General features: G+C 37.3%; 1 protein-coding gene across 13 annotated transcripts in view; it reads left to right on the top strand.

Annotated features, from left to right (window-relative positions):
- IRAG2 (inositol 1,4,5-triphosphate receptor associated 2) overlaps positions 1–23,633 on the top strand; it is a 109,385-nt gene that overhangs the window by 34,178 nt on the left and 51,574 nt on the right. For 7 of the 13 annotated variants that reach the window (XM_086401689.1, XM_086401692.1, XM_086401690.1 and 4 more), the window contains 9 exons: positions 1,935–1,991; positions 3,362–3,421; positions 3,526–3,590; positions 4,388–4,487; positions 6,645–6,779; positions 8,579–8,680; positions 9,692–9,855; positions 20,221–20,335; positions 20,766–20,928. In XM_086401689.1, coding sequence (XP_086257815.1) covers positions 1,935–1,991; positions 3,362–3,421; positions 3,526–3,590; positions 4,388–4,487; positions 6,645–6,779; positions 8,579–8,680; positions 9,692–9,855; positions 20,221–20,335; positions 20,766–20,928 — 961 coding nt within the window. Of the gene's footprint in view, positions 1–1,934; positions 1,992–3,361; positions 3,422–3,525; positions 3,591–4,387; positions 4,488–6,644; positions 6,780–8,578; positions 8,681–9,691; positions 9,856–20,220; positions 20,929–23,633 lie in introns of those variants that run through there. The other 6 variants (XM_086401697.1, XM_086401694.1, XM_086401695.1 and 3 more) reach the window with 5 other exon arrangements.

The raw sequence follows: 23,633 nt of genomic DNA, 5'->3' as shown, positions 1-23,633 counted from the left end.
TGGGCATTTCATATAAATGGGGTCATATACATTATATTGTCTTTTGTGACTGGCTTTCTTCACTGAGACTAGTGTATTAAGAGTTCATTCATGTCGTAGCATATATCATTGCTTCATTTCCTTGTATTGCTGAATAATAGTCCATTATAGGAATATAGCACATTTTGTTCATTCATCAATTGCTGGACATTTAAGCTGTTCCTACTTTTTTTTTCTTTTTACTATAATGAGTAATGGTGCTATGAATATTCATGTATAAATTTTTGTGTGGATGTAAGTTTTAATTTCTCTTGAGTATGTATCTAAGAGTCAAATTACTACATCATATGATAACTATGTTTAACCTTTTGAGGAACTGCCAGATGTTTTTCCAAAGTAGCTATACCATTTTACATTTCCATTAGCTATGTATGAGGGTTCAAATTACTCCACATCCTTGCCACCATTTGCTATTATTTATATTTTTTATTCTAGTGACAATTTCTAATTTAATAGTATCTAATTTTTCAAATTATTAAGTTAGGGAAAAGTTCAGCTATTGTACCTTCTTAATGTAAAAAATGAGAGATGGAAAAAAGTCCATCTTGATTTTTTAATTCAACTCTATTGAATAAAGAAATTATATCTTACAAAAATGATTTTTTAATCTATATTGATAAAAGTATCTATTTAGTGTATATTTTTGTTATATCTGCCATATTTTATTATCAGGAAACAGGAAGTGACTATTACTAAATTCAGGAATTTGTGTCATGCTTTTTGTTATCTCTGATGGTTTATTTGAACAGTATTTTTTGCTTTATTATATGTTTGAAATGATGATGTACTTAAAATTCATATCTATATGTGGAATTCTCACTTTTCCTAGCAGACACTCAATTCCATGTGTGTATGTACATATACATATATTATAGCCATTATAATGTAGACATTAAACACTGATTTTATTCTAGGAATGACTGTTTTAGAAAATATAACTGCCATAAACTAGTGGTAAGAGCCAGAGAAGATGTGGATTCAAATCCTGTCTTCTCAAGTTAAAAGCTTTATGGCAGTGGTGGTTTAGTCACTAAGTCTTGTCTAACTCTTATGACCCCATGGACTGTAGCCTGCCAGGCTCCTCTGTCCATGGGGATTCTCCAGGCAAGAATACTGTGGGTTGCCATTTTCTTCTCCAGGGTAAAAGCTTTTAACCCCAAGCAATTAGTTAACTTCTTTAAATCTCAGTTTTTCCATCTATTAAATGGGTACCTCATCCACAAGCTTGTTGGAAACTCAAATGAAAGGATTATGTGAAAATACCTTGAGGACTATAAAGGAATATCAAACATGTATGATTATGATGACAATTCTACTTCTGACTATGCTATTATTTTTCCAAGTTTTCCATTCAAACAATACACATTTTTCTCAATTACATCCTACTTAGGAGTCTATGCCAACAAGCTTGCATTTGGTTTAAACTGATAATATCCTTAATATTCACTTTGCTAAAAGAAAGCTTGAACATTTTTACACTGTTTTTTAAAAGAGGAAGAGCCTTTTGCATGCTCATATGGAGTCTGTGTTCATGTCCTACCTAGATTTTTCTTTTCACCAAAAAATGAACACACTCTATGTCCTTTTATTATGTGAAGTGTGAAACAGTGGGAAGAGCCCTTGGCTGAAATTGGAGACTCAGATTCTAGGCTCTGTTCTGTCACTTACTAGGTGTAACATCGGGCAAATCTCTGGATAGTGCTGAGAGAGAGGGCAGTAACCTTGGCCTTGAGGGTTGTTGTGAGGCTAATGGGAAGGCTCTTTATAAAGTGAAAAATGCATGCATATAAAAAAATGCTTCAGAAACATGTCTCCTGATTGTGCCATGATTTTGTGGCATTGTCTTTTACCAAAGCAATGTCCTAGTGGCCTTCCCTAAATGTGTTTCTTTTCAGATGCAGTTACACATGTATGAAAACACTTTGCTTAATACAGATGCAAGTTTACAGAAGGTTGGTACTGTCTCTGTCCATGGAATCCTGGAGACTCCCTCCAAGTAATAGAGGAAGGCGATGATATTTGCATAACTCCACCCCTGTTAAAATATCTGATTCTAATATTCTGTCATAAGGCATTTCTTTATTTGTAAGAATAAAAATTGTTCTTCTGAGTGAAGAATATTGACTTTTCCACTTGGGATATTTAACATATCCTCTGTAAATTCTGGTGATATTCATTCCTTTATTCAACAATATTAGTATGCCAATTTGCCAGTCATTGGCTAAATAGTGGTGATGAAGTGTTTTGTTTTGTTTGTCTTTTGTCTTTAATTGAACCCACGCCCCTGCTGTGGAAGCATGGAGTCTTAACCGTTGGACCAACCGGAAACTCCCTGTGATGATGAAGTTTTAATTCATAACATTAACAAATGTACAGTCATTCATTTCAGGGAAAAACAATATATCCCGAGTTATGTTCTACCTAGTTTGACTGATTAATTTGATAGATAAATATTACTCTATTTATATTTGTCTCTCATGATCATAGCCTATTTGGTAACAAACTTTCCTGGCTACAGCGATGCTGATTTGGTGGTTTTAAGAGACACAGAAAGGACGCAGCCCAAGTTAATAAGCTTCCACGTTCAAAGACAGGAAGGGGAAGGAGGAGCAGTATTTCACTTCCTTTCCCTGCAGTTTATGACATTTCAAAGGCATCCTTAGCTTGTGGACATTGACCAGAATACTGACTATGGTACCAACTGTGTCTCCTCCTCATGGGCAGTCTCTCCCCATGTAGTGACATTGTAGTAGCCATGACTGCTCACTTCCTCCATAACTTTAGTCCTTCCACCACTCTGCACTCCCGCCCAGCACTCGTAAGATACTTCTCAGGCCCCAGGCATCATGCCATTCATGGGACACAACTACAGGTCAGGCACTGACTGTACTCTCTAGTCTTGGAGTACAAACTATGATTTTTAAAAGATATGGTTTGAACTGGGTAAAATTGGATGCTTTTATAATTTATTAGTCATTTTGCAGGTAAAAACTGCTTTTTTTTTTTTTTTTCCTTAAATAGGCCGTAGTAATAAAATTTTGACTTGGATTTTAACATTGCCTTTCAGGGTATGATTTCACTGGACCAGGCAGATAGAACATAATAACACAGTCAGATAATAGATGCCTTGCTACCCCTTATGTTTTTCTGTAGTTTTAATCACAAACCCAGACTAGCTGAATTTTCAAATCATGAGATTCGTAGGTCTCATCACATCATTAGGCATATATAATTCTTCTTTGACTCAGATTGCTAGTCTAGTAAATATGATTTGGTAAACTCATACATTTATTTGCTATTAATTCTCTCTCCTACTTTTCAGAAGGATGTAAGTATAGAAGAGCTTAAGTCAACGATCATAGAATATGGAAGCATTATTGAGGTATACCATAATAATCTCACAACTTGCAAGGTGGGGATTTTAAACGGAAATGTGAATGTCCCAGTAGAGTAACATGGGCAGCCTAATGTTGTGTGTGATTCCAGAACTTACGAGGGGAGAAAAACAAGCTGGCTCAAGAGTTACAGCACTTACAACAGGAATTCATCATGTAAGTACAGAGTAACCTCTCACTGACTTTCCGTCACGTGTCCCCCACTCCACAGTATTCACTGGCTGAGCTGTGTGCAGTTCTTTGAACATGCCACGTTCTTACCTCCTATAACTTTGTGATGTTTTCTCAGCTTCTCTCCTAAGAGTACAGATTCCTTCACACGTTTTCCATCAACCTTCCTCACTCACCCTTACTTTTCTCATGTCTTGAGATTAAGTAATCTTTCTGAGTGCATGCATGGCATGTTGTTTTTACCTTTTTCCTGACACACTCTACCTTGTGTTATCATTTGATTCTGATTTTGTATAACATGCTAGTCCAGAAGTCCATAAGCAGCAAAACGAGTAAAGTCAGTGGGGTAAGCGCACATACTTATATTAGGGGGGTGAAAACGAAAGTACCTTAGCCAGGTAAAGACGGGGTGTTACTCTGCTTAGCTCCAGATAGTTGTTACATTAAGAATATATGGACCCAGTGTGACCACATATTCTGATTGTTTAAAGAAAAGCAAGACATCTAGATTTTTAGTGAAACATTTAAAAATTCAACTATTGGCTCCAATTCTTAAAAAGAAAGTATGGCTTACCTGGTTGCAACGACCTAGAATCACTAGTGTGTGCAGCACCTGGAGGGCAAAGACTACCTCTGTTTCTCTCTGTAGTCTTACGTACCTTATGACGTCCTTATACAGCACACATAAGTGCTTACCGTTTGGTGATAAATAAATCTTATTCTTGTGACTTAAAACATAAGGCATACCTAACCAGACCAGACTACTGTTGTTTTTTTTTAAGAAATGGAATGCAATTAAATGTCAGTGGAGAGCATAAAATTGTCGACTCTGAAGGAGTAAAATCGCTACACTGCGAACTCATTCTTGCTCAGTCTGCAGAGGTAGGTAATTACCATCAAATGGAAACCTTTACAAAAACAATCAGCATGTGCAATAGCTTGCTATTAAGTAAAGGTCTATATCTTGCTGAAGATCACCCATGACATTTTGAGGGACTCCACTGATAGTTTGTGGAACCTAAGTCTAAAGTTTCTTATCCTGGAAGAGTGAATCTTTTTCAAGTTATGGCTGAAAACTATAGTGAGACTCCAGCATGGGGTATGGAAATGTGTGTTCAGTGAATCTGGACTTTAAAAATCTTGATATATTTGTATACACACAGATACAGTGTGCACACACACACACACACATATATTTGGCCACATGGCATGCATGATCTTAGTTCCCCAAGGAGGGTTCGTACCCAAGTCCTTGGCAGTGAGAGCGTGGGATCCTACCCACTGGACTGCCAGGGAATTCTCAAGAAATCTTTACTATCTTGATATTTTTCAGGACTACCTGCAGTGATCCCCAGCCTGGGGTCTGAAAGATTGTGGTAGAGATCATGGACTATTTTTAGTATTTCTTCAAGTCCCAAAGTAAATGTATCTACCAAAAATTTACTTGTTTCATTTACATTGTTTTATGCAGAAACATGAAATTTCTTTGCTTGAGAATATAATTGTACCGACTTAAATTAATGACACTGATTATTATATTCTGAACATAAATTAGCATTTTTATATATTTGGGGTTAATTTTAAAATAGCAAAATGAATTAGTGCCTTAAAACCTCCAGCCTGTTGGTAGTGCTTTACAACAGGGGTGGAAACAGTCACACGCCTTCTTGTGAATGCAATGTTGGAACCTGACTCCCTAGTATATTTTTGTTCCTTTGCACTTTCCAGTTGTGTGCTTGGAATGCTAGGAAATGTTTTCTGGCAGATTGCTTTCTTTCACTACTTGGATGGTCTTCCCATGTTGGTAGATGATAGATTTGTCCAGAATGTCCTCCTGTTGACAGCTGTGCTATGACCTTGAAAGGAGAGAATGTCCTTGGGGCAAATATCATTTGAATATCTCCTGCCAAGGATGCAGGGCGACATATGTTGCTTCACCTAAGGCATTCTCAGGCAATCTTGAACGTTCTGCTGAGGCCTGTGCTTTCCTGACATTCTGTTGCAAAGACGCGTCATTTTTTTTAGTGTGCTTTTGAAACCAAGCCGAACTGCCAGACTGAATGACATGGTGGCTAATCTACCATAGCGATGTGTTTTTATCCCCTGTCCTCTGAGGTAATAGTGATGCCAAGATGCCAGCCTGTAAAGTTTTATAATTCTGAACAGAGGTTAAACAGCTGGCAACATTCTGGTGCTGAAGTTTATCTCACTATTGGATTAGGAAGTCTTTGCCTTCTAATTGGAATCTGGAATAAGAGCCCAATCACTTTTTTCCAACTGACAGCAAGGAGGAAGTTAAACGTGCTGTTGTCATATATCTAAAGTATGAGAGGACGCAGAGACTTGGAGAGAAGTATGAGAAACTTGCTTTGTGAAACATCATCTGAGAGCATCTTCTATGAGTGGAAGAGAGACAAAAACATCAGTCTGTTTTCAGTGGGATTTGTTGAATGCACCCTCCCGTGACCAGCAGTTTTCTTTTTCTGAGAATTTCTTTCCTGTTGCTTCTTTTCATAAAATTAGAGCTGTAGAAGTTTATATCATGTAAACGTAAATGTTATCTATTAGATATATGAGTGTCCTTTAAGAATGAGTAAATGTTAAGCTGAAGGCATCCAAGAGAGGAAATGAGCAGTTTGGGGAGGGGTGGTGTGTAGAAGTAGTTCCAGGTGGCGCTATGGGTAGAGAACCCGCCTGCCAATGCAGGTAAGATGTAAGAGATGTAATGATGTAAGAGATATGGTCTTAATCCCTGGGTCAGGAAGATCCCCTGGAGGAGAGCATGGCAACCCACTCCAGTATTCTTGCCTGGAGAATCCCATGGATAGAGGAGCCTGGCTGGCTACAGTCCACGGGGCCATAAAGAGTCAGACACGATTGAGTGACTTTAGCATGCACGCACGAGGATTTCATAAGATAATTTAGAGTGTTTGATGGGGATCATTACATTGACCCATGGGCATCATTTTCATAAAATAAAAATAATGAATATTCTTTATTAGGATGACAAGGTTGTGGACATTTTGGTAATTGTTTCAGAACAATGAAACTGAGTGGCAGTGCAATTTAATCAGCTTGTCATCTCTGGACATGATAATGGATGAAGAAATGCTGCTGTTACTGAGAGAACTTGAACAAAAGGGAGTGGAGTTCACAGCTACGCTTCAGAATCTGGTATTGTATAACATCTGCATATCGTATGCTGTTTCACTGGCCAGCAAGATCTACAGATAACTGACCTACAGCCTGTTTGCTGAGCACAGACGTATCTATGTGTTGAGAACAAAATATATCCTACTATGAATTGAAAAGATTTTTCTCAAATCTTCCTAATGTGTATCTTCTAATTCTGGGTCAATCAGGACTAACAGGCTGACCATTAGGTATAGATTGCTTGAGCTTATATTCCCTACAAGTTAATCTTTAATATCAGAGGGCTGAAGACTATTGAACTCCTTCTAGCTAATGACTAGTACTTCTTTTTCCATTTTAATTAAAAAAAAACATTTCTTCATTTATTTTTGGGTGTTGGGGCTTAGTTGTAGCACAAGGGATCGTTTGTTGTAGCACACGAGCTTCTCGCTAGTTGTGGTACGTGGGTTCCAGAGCACGTGGGCCGTGTAGTTGTGGCAAGAGGGCTCAAGCATTGTGGTGCACGTGCTTTGTAGCATGTGGGATCTCAGTTCCTCGACTAGGGATTGAACCCCCGTCACCTGCATTGGAAGAAAAGTTCTTAACCACTGGATTACCAGGAAAGTCTCTATCTCGATTTTTGCCTGGGAATCCTAGATGATCAGAGAAAGCTGAGAGCAGCATTTTCATGTAGGTATTTCCAGTTCCTTTCACAGTGTCAAGCACACTGTTGTTGTTTAGTCACTAAATCGTGTTTGACCCATAGCCTGCAGCATGCCAGGCTTCCCTATCCTTCACTGTTTCCCAGAGCTTGCTCAAACACATGTCCGTTAAGTCGGTGATGCCATCCAACCGTCTCATCCTCTGCCGCTCCCTTCTCCTCCTGCCTTTAATCTTTCCCAGCATCAGAGTCTTTTCCAATGAGTTGACTTTTTGCAGGTGGCCAAAGTATTGGAGCTTCAGTATCAGTCCTTCCAATGAATACTCAGGGTTGATTTCCTTTGGGATTTACTAGTTTGATCTCCTTGCAGTCCAAGGAACTCTCAAGAGTCTTCTCCAGCACCATGATTTGAAAACATCAGTTTTTTGGTGCTCAGCATTCTTTATGCTCCAACTCTCACATCTGTACATGACTACTGGAAAAACAATAGCTTTGGCTATATGGACCTTTGTCTGCAAAGTGGTTATCTCTGCTTTTTAATATGCTATCTAGGTTTGTCATAGCTTTTCTTCCAAGTAGCAAGCGTCTTTTAATTTCATGGCTGCAGTCACTGTCTGTAGTGATTTTGGAGCCCAAGAAAATAAAAAGTAGATAATATTTAATTTTTTTTTTTTCGTTTTCTGAATGTTGAGTTTTTTTTTCTTTTTTTTTTTGATAATTTCCATATTGATTTTTTTCTTTTTTTTTCTTTAATAGAAAATTATTTAATTAATATACATGTGTTCCCCATCCTGAACCCTCCTCCCTCCTCCCTCCCCACACCATCCCTCTGGGTCGTCCCAGTGCACCAGCCCCAAGCATCCAGCATCGTGCATTAATTTAATGAATGAAAAAATATCCATGAAAATGCTTGCTTCCTTCTATTTGAGAGGGGAATAAAATGGGTAGGTGTTGTTCTGGAAAATAGTTTTAACTGATTTATTCAGCATATGTAGAGTAGAGAGTTAGCATCTTCGCATGGCAACATCCTGGGATAAAGGAAAGTCACTGGGTGGCATTAGATAACAAGGAATTCTCTCTGATGGCTTTCTAAATTGCCTATATTAAACCTTGTCTAAATTACTTCTTTTTATATGCCTTTCACTGAATTCCTATTTGAAGGTATGGAATTCTTTTTCAGCATGAAGATGTTTCTGAAGTTGAAACACTAATTGATCATTTTCTACTGTGGGTAACTAATCCAGAGATTACTGTGAAAGAAAAGTGGGAGAACAAGCTTACTGTAAGTGTTCTGAATTTTGTGATTTTCCTGGTTTATCTTCTACATTCTAAACCCAGGTAGCACTTATTATACACAGTATCATTTCTAAGATTTCATTGCAGTGTTATGCCTTCTTATTCTGACTATGTGTGTAGAGTTTGCATCTGGGGGTGTGCATAAGGTTGTGTATATGGGTGAGAGTAAGAGTGTGATATGAAAAGTGTGAGTGAATGTGAGGATATGGGATATGCATTGGAGAGACAAACAGTAAATAAGATGTAAATTAATAGTGTATTTTATTTGAATCCTTGTGAGAACTGGCTGGTCTAAGCTTGAATTTTTCCTTGGCTTTTCAAAATTCTCTCTGATAGAACGATTATTGTGCAGAAGAATCTTATTTTTGAGACTTTGACAGTTTTATTATACCAGAAGTTAGCAGAATATCAGAATGTGGAAACATTTTAGGTAGCTATTCCCAAGTTTTGTTAGACTGGAAACATATAAAAAGAAATCTCTTAAATTTATTCATAACTTACTATCTGTACTTTACAACTTCCTAACATCTATCAGCCCCCTAAGTTAAGCTAAAGCAAGAAGTAAATGTTGAAAACTCTGGAGTGTTAATATCAGCCCTTTTGTCAATCTTACCTTTTTAAAAGGTTTTTAATATGGTTTTGAATATGGTAATCAACAAATACTGATTTTACTGCATTTCCTAGTCCCATTCTATTCTATTAATAAAGCTACTGTGATTATTGATGAAATGGCCACTTATCTTAAGAAAAAGAGAACAAAGCTCAATTTTAGGCACACTGTGTGTACCCAATATGTACTTGTTAAATTGGGGTCATCAGTCCACAGCATCATCCATCTTTAGGCAACTGAGAATTGACATCTGTTCGATTAGAATTTTAGAGTTCAATAACAGTGAATGCTGCTGGTGTTGGAATGTCCAGAACATTTTCTATTGCCTGTTATTTCTTTATATTTAACATTGGAACAGTGGAACTTGTTTTGTGATTCTTCTTATAGGAATTCAGATATATCATGGAGGAGAAGCTAAATCTTTGCATCTTAATGCTGAACGACTTGAGAAACCATAAAGAATCCCTTGATAGAGAGTTTGCCAAATTGATAGACATTTTGAAGAGATTCAGGCTGGAATATTTTTATTTCAGAAAAGAATTTCTTTCCAGGTGATGATCCTTTATGTATAAGAGACCCCTACTTTATGTATATAACATGTTTGTAATTTGCCATGGCATTCTGTTTACTTTTTTTCAAGTTGTATACATTGATTTCAGGTGACAATTTTTCAGGGGGACCATTTTGTTTGACAATTCTGAATTGTGAAATAGTGTGAGATTGACCTATATATTCAAAATTGCAAGTAGTAAGCTTGAAATCTATGGAAACCCAAACAATGAGTTATTTTTCCTAGAGAAGGAGTTTGGAATCAGAATATAGAATTCTTTTAACCAGAAGGAGCATTAGAGATCATTCCACAAAGCTGCATAATTTTACAGAGGACTGAAGCAAAAGAATATAAACTGAATTGATCAAGTTTTGAGTTATTAATGGAAAACATATGGATAGCTCTGTAACCTCAGATATGCAGACGACACCACCTTTATGGCAGAAAGTGAGGAGGAACTAAGGAGCCTCTTGATGAAGGTGAAAGAGGAGAGTGGAAAATGCTGGCTAGAACTCAACATTCAAAAAACTAAGATCATGGCATCTGGTCTCATCACTTCATGGCAAATAGATGGGAAAACAATGGAAAGAGTGACAGACTTTATTTTCTTGGGCTTGAAATCAGTGCAGATGGTGACTGTAGCGTAAAATTAAAAGACACTTGCTCCTTGGAAGAAAAGCTATGACAAACCTAGAGAACATATTAAAAAGCAGAGATATTACTTTGCCAGCAAAGGTCTGTATAGTCAAAGCTATGGTTTTTCCAGGAGTCATGTACAGGTGTGAGAGTTGGACCATAAAGAAGGCTGAGCACTGAAGAATTGATGCTTTTGAACTGTGGTGTTGGAGAAGACTCTTGAGAGTCTCTTGGACTGCAAGGAGAACAAACCAATCAATCCTAAAGGAAATCAGTCTGAATATTCATTGCAAGGACTGATGCTGAAGCTGAAGCTCCAATCTTTTGGCCACCTGTTGTGAAGAGCTGACTCATTAGAAAAGACCCTGATGCTGGGAAAGATAGACTGCAGGAGTAGAAGGGGATAGCAGAGGATGAGATAATTGGATGGCATCACCGACTCAATGGACATGAGTGTGAGCAAGCTCCAGGAGATGGTGAAGGACAGGGAAGCCTGGCATGCTGCAGTCCCTGGGGTCTCAAAGAGTCAGACATGACTGAGTGACTGAACAACAACAACAACAACAACAAATGAATAGCTCTATTATTGGAAGGACTTGCTGCTGGGTCTGTTGACTCCTATCCCACTGGGCTTTATGTTCCAACTCAGTATACAACGCTTTGCATTGGGCCCTAGTCAATTAAATTTCAAATAAAAGAAGTCATAGGGAATAGAAGACTCTAAATATAAAATGACTTACAATCTTATCCTTCCTCTTACCTTAATTCTTATGCTTTTCTTGGAAAACTCTTGAAATGTGTGCACTTTGTAAACTAAACATACTAAATACTAAACAAGGATGGGGATTAAATCTTTTGTTAATCACTATTTATATAGCTGCTGATACTTTACTGAGCATTCACTTACATGCTTTTTGACTGGATAAATGAATGTGGGTGTAGTTGAAATTAGAATAAATTAAAAGAAAAAATCATCAAGTCATCAACTCGATGGACTTGAGTTTGAGCGAGCTCTGGGAGTTGGTGATGGACAGGGAAGCCTGGTGTGCTGTAGTCTATGGGGTTGCAAAGGATCAGACATGACTGCAACTGAACTGAAGTGAAAGGAAAAAAATATGCTTAGCATAGTTGCTTAAAGAGAATAGCAAGAAGAAACGATTTTATTGCCCCCAAATAAGGAAACTAGATATCAGAGAGAGGTTAATACCAAGAGGAACTATCAAAAAGATGATCTTTTGCTTTCCCTAAGAAGCCAGGCGCCCAGACTTCCCCATAGTGGTAAAGGCGATATGCAGTTAAGTAGATATGCAGTTTCCTTACACAGATACCATCTCCACAAAAGGGAGCGTTGAAATTCTTCTGTTTAGCAAAGAAGAACTATTTTGAGAGAGGCCTGCACTAGAGTCATCTTGGAGTAAGTGAATATTCTCTGTGATCCTATTAGACACACAAAACAGCCCAGTTAAATCACAGTACGTGTGATTCGTCAAAAGCTCACTGTGTTCCATGTAGTGCTAAAAATTTGACCTATGTTTATCTCCAGAGACATCATCCTGGTGGAGTTAAGTGACAGCTGGGATCAGGCCTAGATATGGTCTACTTCAAAACCTATGTTCTTTCAACTATCAATCCCCCACCATCTAGTTGTTAAAATCTAATATAATATTAGGGTTTCTCAGGTGGCACTAGTGGTAAAGAATCTGCCTGCCAATGCAGGAGACTTAAGAGACATAGGTTTGATCTCTGGGTTGGGAAGACCCCCTGGAGTAGGAAGTGGTAACCCACTCTAGTATTCTTGCCTGGAGAATCCCATGGACAGAGGAACCTGGCAGGCAACAGTCCATAGGGCTGCAAAGAGTCAGATATGACTGAGCATAATATAATAGTATTTTGCTCAACCTAGCATTGGGCAGGAGAAGGCAATGGCAACCCACTCCAGTGTTCTTGCCTAGGAAATCCCATGGACGGAGAAGCCTGGCAGGCTACAGTCCATGGGGTCGTGAAGAGTCGGACATGACTGAGTGATTTCACTTTCACTTTTCACTTTCATGCACTGGAGAAGGAACTGGCAACCCACTCCAGTATTCTTGCCTGGGGAACGCCAGGGACGGGAGCCTGGTGGGCTGCCGTCTATGGAGTGGCACAGAGTCGGACATGACTGACATGACTTAGCAGCAGCATTGGGCAAAATAATGCTCATCAATGTAAAGATGGCTTAGCTCCTGCCTTCTAAACATAATTTAAAAGACACAAAACTACAAAGTGGCTACACACAAAATGATTTGGCTATAGGTCTTAACTGTGAATAAGGACATGAGTGAAGTATTCTGTGGGAGTGAGAGAGACTTCTATGTTTAGATGAAGTAGGAAACATTTATTAAAAGCAAGCTTTTAGAAGTTAATTGTTTGCTGAGGAGAAAGCCTTCATTCAGGTGCAAGACAGATAGTTCCAGTGCTGAGGATTGGAAAGAGATGAGTGAGGCAACAAGAAACAGTGGAAGAAAAAAAAAAGACCCTTAGGGGGCTTGGTGAGAAAAGCATGTGATCATTTGCAAATGCTTTTGTACATCCAAGTGCCACTTCTTTGCCAGACTTTTCCCCCCTCTAAATACTAGGGAATTATAGAAAATAAGACAGAAATCTTTACCTCCGTAAAACTAACATCTATTAAGGGACACAGATAATAAACAAACATGTAATTATACAGTACAATTCCAGGGAACAGTAGGTGATATGAAGAGAATTAAAACAGGATAAGAAGACCAAGACTGACCAGGGGCATAAGGACCTAATTTTAGAAAGAATGATCAGGAAAGGTCTGTCTGAGGAATAGTAAGTTAACTAGATAAATGAAGTGAGAAAGTGAGATATGTGATTATTTGGGGAGTATTCTAGGCAGAGGAAATAGTCAGTGGAAAGGACCTGGGGCTGTAATGAGCTTGGTATGTTTGAACAGCAGCAAGGGGTCAGCATGGCAGGGGTGGGGTGAGTGCTGGGGAGTGGTAGGCAATGAGGTAGGAAAAATAAGCAGAGGTCAGGTCCTCAGCCTTGCAGATCACATTTAGGAATTGGGGTTTTATTTTGAGTAGATGGGAAGCCATTGACAATTATAAGCAGAGAAATAATATGACTTATGTTTTGGACATTCATTCTGGCTGCCAGGTAGAGAATCGTCTATAGAGGGCAAAAGTGAAAACAGACAGGTGAGAAGAGCTTTTTTCAATAACAGATCACCAATTAGATATCTTGAAATCAATTTACTGGATTATAACCCTTTAAAGAAATAAACACAAAACATCAGAATACTTTGCATACAGGAAGAGTAAGTACTATTTAATAAAATTTTTGTTTCAGCCAGGTGCATGTGTGTGTGCTTGAGTGAAATATAAAACATTTACTGAGTCATGGTCAAAAAAGCTATTGTGTTAGGTGCCATTGTAATAGTAGTCCAGGTGAGGGGTATAATGTGAGCCAGGGTGATGGTTGTGAAGGTGATAAGAAATGGTTGGATTCAAACTGTGTTCTAAGGATAGATCACATCTGACATACTAGTAAATTAGATGTGGGAATGCAAGAGTCATCCTTGACTTAAGTGTTTTTGGTCTGAAAACTTTGTAAATGGGGCACTAGATGGTAAGATCTGGGGGAGACTCAGACTTGGTAAGACTAAAAAGTCAAGATTTAGCATTAGGACATGATAACAAGAAGAGTTGTTGAATTTAAATACACACACACCTAACCTCTTAACACGATAATGAAAATCTCTATAGAAGAAAAATCTTCAAAGTTTCTGTTGAATACCTTTAATTGATATTCATCTGCTAAATGACACTATCTAATTTGTTAAAGCATTTCTAAGGCTGCTGTGCTTCATATTCATAATATCAAAGTAAATAAACGTTGTAAATAAGATTTATAGGTGTAAGTACACATAAGTCATGAAAAACTTTAGTATTATTAAGTATGGATTTCTGTTGATCTTCACATTCCTTTTACTTTCCCTGGAAAGATAATGGATACTCTTGAGAGCTTAGACTATTCCTGGAAAAGATAAAAGTAGATAAAATGGATGTCTTAAAAAGCAGATGAGGTGATACCAGCAAGAAGGTGGAATAGAAAGTAATGGACCCTCCTTCTTCCAATAGATACACTGACTCAACAGTAATACATGAACAAATTCCTTTTGTGATAAGTCCAGCAGCTACTTAAGAGGCTCTTGTACCCTGGGTAACCATGAAATGAGCCACATCAATGCTGGTAGAAAAATTCTAAATACCCTTTCACCATAATTCCAGCTCCTGGCATAGTGTCATATGATCAGAAGGAACCCTCCAGCTTTGAATTTCTTTCTAGATAGGGAAGGAGTTGGACTGTTGTGCCCAACATTCCAAATTTGCTGAAGACTGCCCAGAATACTAGCTTCTGTTTCATCTGTGTCAAAGATGCAGATGGACTGGGTATACTCCAGACACCTGGGGGACACTGAAAATAAAGCAAGTGGTTTGTTTTAGCACACAATCATTCATCATAGTCCCTACCCCTGGCCAGCATAGAATAAGCAGATGAAAAATTCCTGATCACAGCTTCTCCCTAGGTAAGGAAAGGGTTGGATCATACATACAACACTGCAGGTTTTCTGGGGATTGCCTGCGAGATTGGCTTCTATCATGCCTGTATCAGCAATGATGGAAATCTCATACCCTAGATACTTAGGTTCCACTAAGAACAAAAATGGTGGGTTGAGCTAACATAAAGATTCTGAGGGATTCTTAGAATCTTTGCTCAAAGTGGTTGGTAAGGAATTTTTCCTGTAAAAGGCCAGTCTGTGGATACTGGGAGAGGTGGTTCTTTTTGTGAAGAACCAAAGACTCTTGTATGGGGAAATATATCACCATTTTTGAGGGATAGTTTTGCTGGGTATAGTAAAACTATACACAAAGAGTCAAGAAAAATTAAGACATAGGAAAATATGTCTGAAATACAAGAACAAAATAAATTTCCCAAAACTGCACCTAATGAAACAGAGATAAAATATTTACCTCACAGAGATTTCAAAATAACTGTCATAAAGATATGCAATGAGGATGGGAGAGCAATGCATGGACAAAGTGACACAAAGTGAGGCTATTAACAAAAAGACAAAAAAAAAAAAAAAAAAAAAAACCAGCGACAAACAGAAGTACTGGAGGAGAAAAATACCTAAAATTTTATCAGAGGAGTTCAATAGCGGACTAGATCAAGTAGAATAAAAGATTAGTGAACTTGAAGAGAGATCTTTGGAAATTTAGTCAGAAGAGTAAAAAAAAAAAAAGAGTGAAAAAACTTAATGGACATCATCGAGTAGACCAACATCTGTATTATGGAGTCCCAGAAGGAGAAGAGAGAAGAAAAGGGATAGAAAGGTTATTCAAGGAAATAATGGTTAAAAACTTCCAAAATTTGGGAAGGACCCCAGAGGCCTAAAGGATTTCAAGTAAGATGAACCCAAAGAAATCCACACTGAGACATGCTATAATCAAAGTGTTAAAAGTCAAAGAATTTTGAAAGCAGCAAGAGGAAGGTTTTGTCAGATAAAAGGGAGCACTCATAAGACTATCAATGGATTTCTCAGCAGAAATCTTGCAGGTCAGAAAAGAGTGGGATAATATATTTGAAGTATTGAAAGGAAAGAACCACCAAACAAGGGCACTATACCCAGCAAAACTATCCCTCAAAAAATGGTGATATATTTCCCCATACAAACAAAAGCCAAGGGAGTTCATTACCACTAGGCTTGCATTATAAGAAATGCTAAAGGGAGTTATTGAAGTTGAAATGAAATGGACTGTAGCCCATAAGGCTCCTTTTTCCTTGGAATTTTCTAGGCAGGAATACTAGAATGGGTTGCCGTTTCCTTCATCAGGGGATCTTCCCAATCCAGGAATCAGACCCATGTCTCCTGCATTGTAGGCAGATTCTTTACCACTGTGCCACCTTGGAAGCCCTTAAACAGTGATTAAAAGTACACTAAAGTATAAAATTCACTAGTAATGGTAGATATATAGGTACAGTCCTGGCCTGAGCCATTAGGCAAGGAAAAGAAATAGAAGGCCTTAGCACTGGAAAGAAAGAAGTAAATTATTTCTGCAGATGACATGATCTATATATAGAAAACCCTAAAGACTCCACAAAAAGCAGTTAGAGCTAATAAACAAATTCAACAAAGATGCAACATACAAAATCAACATACATAAGTCAGTTGCATTTCTATACACTAATAATTATCTGAAAAGGAAACTGAGAAAACAATCCTATTTAAAGTAGTATCAAAAGAATAAGATAAGAATAAACTTTAAGGAGATAAAGATCTATACACTAAAACTGAGACAGTGCTGAAATAAAGATGTAAATTAATGGAAAGACATCTTGTGTTTATGAATTGGAAGACAATATTGTGAAGATGTTCATACTACCCAAAGCAATTTACAGATTCAGTGCAATCTCTGTTAAAATTCAAATGGCATTTTTTATAGTAATTTGTTTTTATTCAGTTACTAAGTTGTGTCTGACTCTTTGTGACTCCATGGACTACAGCGTGTCAGATTTCCCTATCCTTCACTATCTCCTGGAGTTTGCTCAAAATCATGTCAATTCAATCAATGATGGTATCTAACTGTCATCCTCTACTGCCTCCTCCTTTTGCCTTTAATCCTTCCTTTTCTAGTTAGTTGGCTCTTCACATCAGGTGGTCAAAGTATAGGAGCTTCAGCTTCAGCATTAGTCCTTACAATGAATACTCAGAGTTGATTTCCTTTAGGATTGACTGGTTTTATCTTGAAGTTCAAGGGACTCTCAAGAGTCTTCTTCAGCACCACAATTCGAAAACATCAGTTTTTTGGCACTAAGCCTTCCTTATGGTCCAACTCTCACATTTGTACATGACTAAGGGAAAAACCATAGCTTTGGCTAGATGTACCCTTGTTGGCAAAGTGATGTCTCTGCTTTTTAATATGGTATCTATTTGTCATAGCTTTTCTTCCAAGGAGGAAGTGTCTTAATTTCATGGCTGCAGTCACCATCCATAGTGACTCTGGAACCCAAGGAAATAAAATCTGTCACTGTTTCCACTTCCCCCCCTTCTATTTTCCATGAAGTGATGGGGCTGGATGCCATGGTCTTAATTTTTTGAAAGTTGAGTTTTAAGCCAGGATTTTCACTCTCCTCTATCACCCTCATCAAAGAAAATTCCTAATATTCATATGGAACTACAAAAGACCAAAACAGCCTTGAAAAAGAGCAAAGCTGTAGGTATCACACATGATGATTTCAAAATATGTTACAAAGCTACAGACCAGTGAAATAGAGTAGATTGTCTTGAAATAAACCCTCATGTATATAATCAACTAATCTTCAAGTAGGGTGCCAAGAATACACAATGGGGAATGGATAGTCAACAAATGAAACTGGATATCCACATGTAAAAGAATAAAGATGAACCTTATCACATGCCATATAGAAAAATCAACCCAAAATGGATTGAAAAGTTAAACGTAGCTTAAAATTATAAAACTTCTAGAAGAAAACTTGGGGGAAAACCTTCATGACATTGTTCTTGGCAATACTTTTTTGGATATGAAAGGCATAAGCAACAAAAGAAAAAATATGCAAGTGAGTCTACATGGGACTAAAAAGCTTCCACACATCTGAGGATATAACAGAGTGAAAAGGTAACCTATTGAATGAGAGAAAATATTTGCAGAGCAATTATTTGAAAAGGGGTCAATATTCGAAATACGGAAGGAACTTCTACAACTCAGTAACAAGAAAAATCCAATTTAAAAATGGGCAAAAGAAGTGAATAGACCTTTTTACAAAAAAAAGATATAAAATTGACCAACAAGTACATGAAAAGATGTTCAACATCATTATTCATCAGGGAAATGCAAATAAAAACCACAGTGAGTCATTCACAATGATGAATGAATCACACCTGTTCGGAACGCTATTATATTTAAAAAAAAAAAAATCCCAAAATATACCAAGTGTTTGTAAGTGTATAGGGAAATTGAAACCCTTGCATACTGTTGGTAAGAATTTAAAATGGTGCAACTGCTATGGAAAATAGTTTGAAGGTTCTCAAAAAACTTAAAAATAGAATTACCATATGATCTAGCAGTCCCACTTCTGGGTATATATCCAAAAGGATTCAAATTCAAAATCTTGAAAAGATATTTGCACACTCATTATCATTGCAGCATTAGTCTTAATAGCCAAGATGTGGAAGCAATCTAAATGCTCATCTAGGATGAATAAATAAAGAAAATATGATATATACATACAATGAAATATTTGCCTTTTAAAAAAAAGTTTTTGAAAGCTTTTTGAGAAAAGAAGGAAATTTGCCACAAATCTTAAAGATACTATAAGTGAAATAAACCAGTCACAGAAGGACAAATGCTACAGGATTCCATTTGCATGAAGTGTATAAAATAGTCAGACCTGTAGAAGCAGAGTAGAATGGTGGTTTCTAGGGGCTTGGGGAGGGGAAATGGGTGGGTGTAATTCAATAGATATAGTATCAGTTGTGTAAGATGAGTAAGTTCCAGAGATCTTTTGTACATCATTGTGCCTATAATTAACAACACTGTATTGTACACTTTAAGGTATATAGGGTAGATCTCAGTTTAAATGTTCTTACCACAATTTAAAAAAAAAGAAAAAACTGACTACATGCTATTGAACAATGCTGAATAGAACGTGTGTTTTGGTAGTTTTTATTTTTGGTTAGGGTTTTGTTTGCTGGCTTACCACAGTGGTAAAGCATTCTCTGAGACCGTTTTTGTCTCTCATATGGTCCTTCTTGTAATCAAGGCTGGATTTATGCCAGTGCACAATGGGATTCTGACTATGTATGAACATTTGAGAGGCACGCAAAAAGCCTAAACCTGACCGTGTCTTCCTCACTGTTTTGAAACTCCTGAAGGATATCATTCCATTGAGCTAAGGTCCTTATTTAGGTCAAGTTGCTTCCAGACAGTCATTGATGTATTAGTACATACCATGGTTTAAATAATCTCATTAGCTAACAGATACATTTGTATATATTTTGAGGTTTAGGATTGGATCCAAAAGAGAAATAACATTACAACACTAAGAGATTTGAGGTGAGGAAGAAAGGGGAGGGGAGAGACTTTAGAAAAGAGAAGACTGCAGTGGAAAGACTAACTGCTCACTTTTATCTATTCTTGAGAACAGCCCTTCCTGTGTTCGAGGCATGTATTATACCATGATTGACAATTCTTAAGGAGAAAGGCTAATGTCATGAAACAAAGTGCTTATTTCTTTTGTTCCCTCTTTTTTCCTTTCCCTTCTTTCTTTTTCCTTTCTTTTTTTTTTTTTGAAAATGCTAGGTGTGATATGTAAATATTGCACCTGTCACAGTGACCTCATTGTGGTGCCAGTGTAGCTAAAAACTATGAATGTAGCTTGTGGGGAACTGAATATTCCAATGTAGAATAGGAAACGGTTTTTTATCTGTAAAGTGAGGTTATTAGACTAAGTGAGCAATATAATTGCTCTAATTAAATTTCTATATTTGTGAACCATTTATCTGTATATAAATACTTTCACTTTTCCCTCTCATCTCTGAAGAACTGTATTAAGTTTGAACTTGTCATAACTTCTGAGGGTTAACTCTTGGTTGAAATGTCACTGACAGCTTGTGGTTGGCACTTTTTTTTTTTAACTCCAGGCAGAAACAACTAGAAACAATCACACAATTGCAAGAAGTTACTGTCAAGCAGGAAGCCATCTTCAGGAAGCAGGTCCAAGAAGCCAGCCAGTGGTTGGAGGAGGCAGAGAAGCAGGTAGGGTGGCCTTTGACTGACTACATTACAGGCACAGGAAGTCTCCTCAGATGTCCTTAAAACCCTGAAGTAAAAATGGAGGAGGAAGCAAAAAAACAAAGAGGAACTGCGAAGTTCAGTCCCTCTCGACTAGCAGTGAGCGGAGGAAGTAAAGGGGGAGTTGTAAGAGGCGGTGTCAACAGCCTGCTGATGAAAGAGGCAACTTTGCAGAAGGAGGCAACTTGACATATCAGGACTTTTACCACTGTAGAAATAGCTCAGGCATACGAAGCGCATGCAAACACAGAATTGCAGAAGTTCAGTGGAGGCTTATCGCTTCCCTGAGAAGAAAAGCACATTTTCAGTTTCGTGTGCATAATCAGAGTGAGCATTCAGTTGCTTTCTTTCCCGGCCACCCTGCTAAAATCCAGCGTTAACTGTCGGTATCCAGGTGGAGGATGGAGATGGGGCAGCCCACACTGCCGGGGAAGAAGCGAAGCCTTCACTGCATAAATTAGAACAAGCAATTTCAGATCAACGAAATCTCCAGACTATAAATACCGAGATAGTGAACACTTGCCAGACACTTGGGCAGAGGACAAGAAAACCAAAAAGTGAGTAGCCAATATTTGTTGTGTTCGAATTCAGTCCACTCTGAGGTGAGGGGCGAAAGGGCTACAGCCATTTGTCTTGATTCCAGCTACTGTATTATTACTGAACTCACGGTGCTGAAATGGCTCTAGAAGGCAGAGTTATGGGCATGCACAGAGGTCTGCCTAGTGGCTAAGAGGAAGAATTTAACCATTAACTTTCCCTTTTTGTTGTTTATGAAAGCTAGATTTTTCCATGACTGTTATTTCTTTAAAAATTAAACAAGAAGGAGGGAGGTTCAAGAGGGAGGGGACATATGTATACATATAGCCGATTCACATTGTTGTATGGCAGAAACTGACACAATATTATAAAGCAGTTACCCTCCAATTAAAAATAAAAAATTAAAACTTCTCAATATCTGTAAATGTAAACATGGAAAAAAATCTTGTATGCCTGAGATAGTTGAACTTGCAAATTGTTTACATATTCTGCTCTGATTTTATTAGCTGGTTTGTACCCATCACATGGTAGAAAAGGCCTGCCTCTCTGGTTTTTTCTATTTTCTTAAAAGCAATTATTTTAGGGTTGAGCAAAAATACTTATGAATTCAATGTGTATCAAAATATTATATACATGTGAAAAGTCTTTAAAAATATTAAGGCATTCTTTATATATATATATATATATATACACATATATATAGCTTTAAAAATTAGAATATTGTAATTTTTCTGTATTACCTAAAAGTGGAGAAATGTTTACTGAGGATTTGGGTGAGAAGACAGTTGTCAAATGACAGATGTCAGATTATTTTTAAGCTTATTTTATTCTAGAAATATAGTTCAATAAAAGTAAAGCATATAAATATATAAAACCATTTATCAGACAAATGCTTTTGTTCAACCAGCTTCTTGTTCTAGCTGTATGAAAGTTCCCTTTATAGAAGGTTACTGATTTGGGTCATAACTAACTATAAGCATGGAAATTTTCAGGCTTGTGTTTATTTTGGATTTATTGTACCCTTTCTGCTGTTATCTGAGAAAGCTGTTTAAGCATTTAAAGGAACTGGCTAGTTCTAAAATAGCAATGGTTGTTCAACACTTCATTATTATTATTTCTAAGCCTTGTAGCACTTGCTCATTTTCAGTAACTCTAAGTATCATTGTACTCTGCTTCACTGTCAGACAATGTAAAGCATGCTTTAAGTTATGTAATCTATATGTTATTTTTTGTATTGCTCAGAGGGCATTGGAAAAGGTCCCCTTGTGATTAGAGTTGTTCATTCTGAAACATGAATGTGCCTTCATTAAGGCATTCCAAAGTTGGTTTACAGTGTGTTTGCTTTAGATGCTGTGCTTTGAGGTCTAATCTTTTGATCCAGTTATATTTATCCTTTGGTTAAATCACTATTATACCTCACAGTTTTGTAAAATGAAAAATGTATCCCCTCCTCTGTTGGTCTGTAGTGCCTTCTTGGAAAGGCCAAGTTTTACAACTTATTCCAAAATATACATTCTTAATATTATGAACTTGCTCTTGTCTTCCCAGTGTATACTCAGGATAATTGGTCCAAATATCATTTAAAACAGAATATGAAAGCTACCCTGAGTGAGATGCATGTATTTTTGTCTGGCTGGATAAAGTAGGATGAATGCTTCCTTTCTGTCTTGAATTGCTCACTGCATATGATACAGCATTGCTTTATCAGCTCCTTCATTTGCTAGTATTTTTTGTTCCCCTAAGAAGGCATGCCTATCAAAATTTTGCTCTGATGACCTTTTGCTTATGAAGATCTTTCTAATAATACCCTGAAAAATAAACCTGTGCAAGAAGAGGGAAATTTGGGTAGCACATATTTTCAAGAAGTCTGTAGAGAAGATTTTCCAGAGAGACTGTGAACAGATGTCAGTGAGCTAGGACAGTTATCACACAAACGCATCCTCACACATTCCACCATGACCACTACTACCACATACTGTCTGAATTCTGACTCAGACATTTGAATTCTGAGTCAGAAAACAAAACTATTTAAATACATTTTGTTCTTGTGAAACTGTCTGGTTAGCTTTATAAATTCATTAAATGTCATGGCAGTTGCTCTCTGCTTGTACCTAAGAAAGGTTCATTAGCAAATTGTGTGGGGATGCAGTTGTTTAGTCCAAAATTTTAGGTTAATGACAGTGTTCTCAAATTGGAAGTAGGAAGTTGTTTATGACATTTGATGAGATGCCCTGGATTTACTGTTGACTGAGAAAATTGTTCAAGTTTTCAGTTGCCACCAGGACTGGACTGATTTATGAGGTAATTAGTATACACACTTGCCCTCCTGAAATATGCCATTAGAATTATTAAATGTCTTGAATGGTAGCATGCATCCTTTCTTCTGCTTCTTTGTATGTATCTCTTAAGTATCTTATTAACAAGGGCAATCCTGGATGTATAAATGAATGTTTGCTTTGAAAATGAAGTGAATAAAGCTTCTTAGATCTGGAGTATGCATACAGCATATTAGGGTGAATCTGATGTGCAGGAAACAGAGACTAAATGATCTAATCCAAGCTATCATCCCTTTATTATTCATCCATTTTTTTATCCCATCTACATAAAATCTTCAGAGAGTTGCTCATACAGTAGACAGTGAGTGAAATCATAAATAATTCCTTTAGAAGGCATAAATATTTCTTTGGGGAAAGAGCCTGAGAAGCTCCTGTATATTATAATTCTG

This window comes from Bos grunniens, chromosome 5 (assembly GCF_055505025.1).
Source record: "Bos grunniens cultivar Pamir isolate PY7600 chromosome 5, Bosgru_T2T1.0, whole genome shotgun sequence".
Classification (NCBI taxonomy): domain Eukaryota; kingdom Metazoa; phylum Chordata; class Mammalia; order Artiodactyla; family Bovidae; genus Bos; species Bos grunniens.
This window is presented reverse-complemented; position numbering and strand designations above follow the sequence as displayed.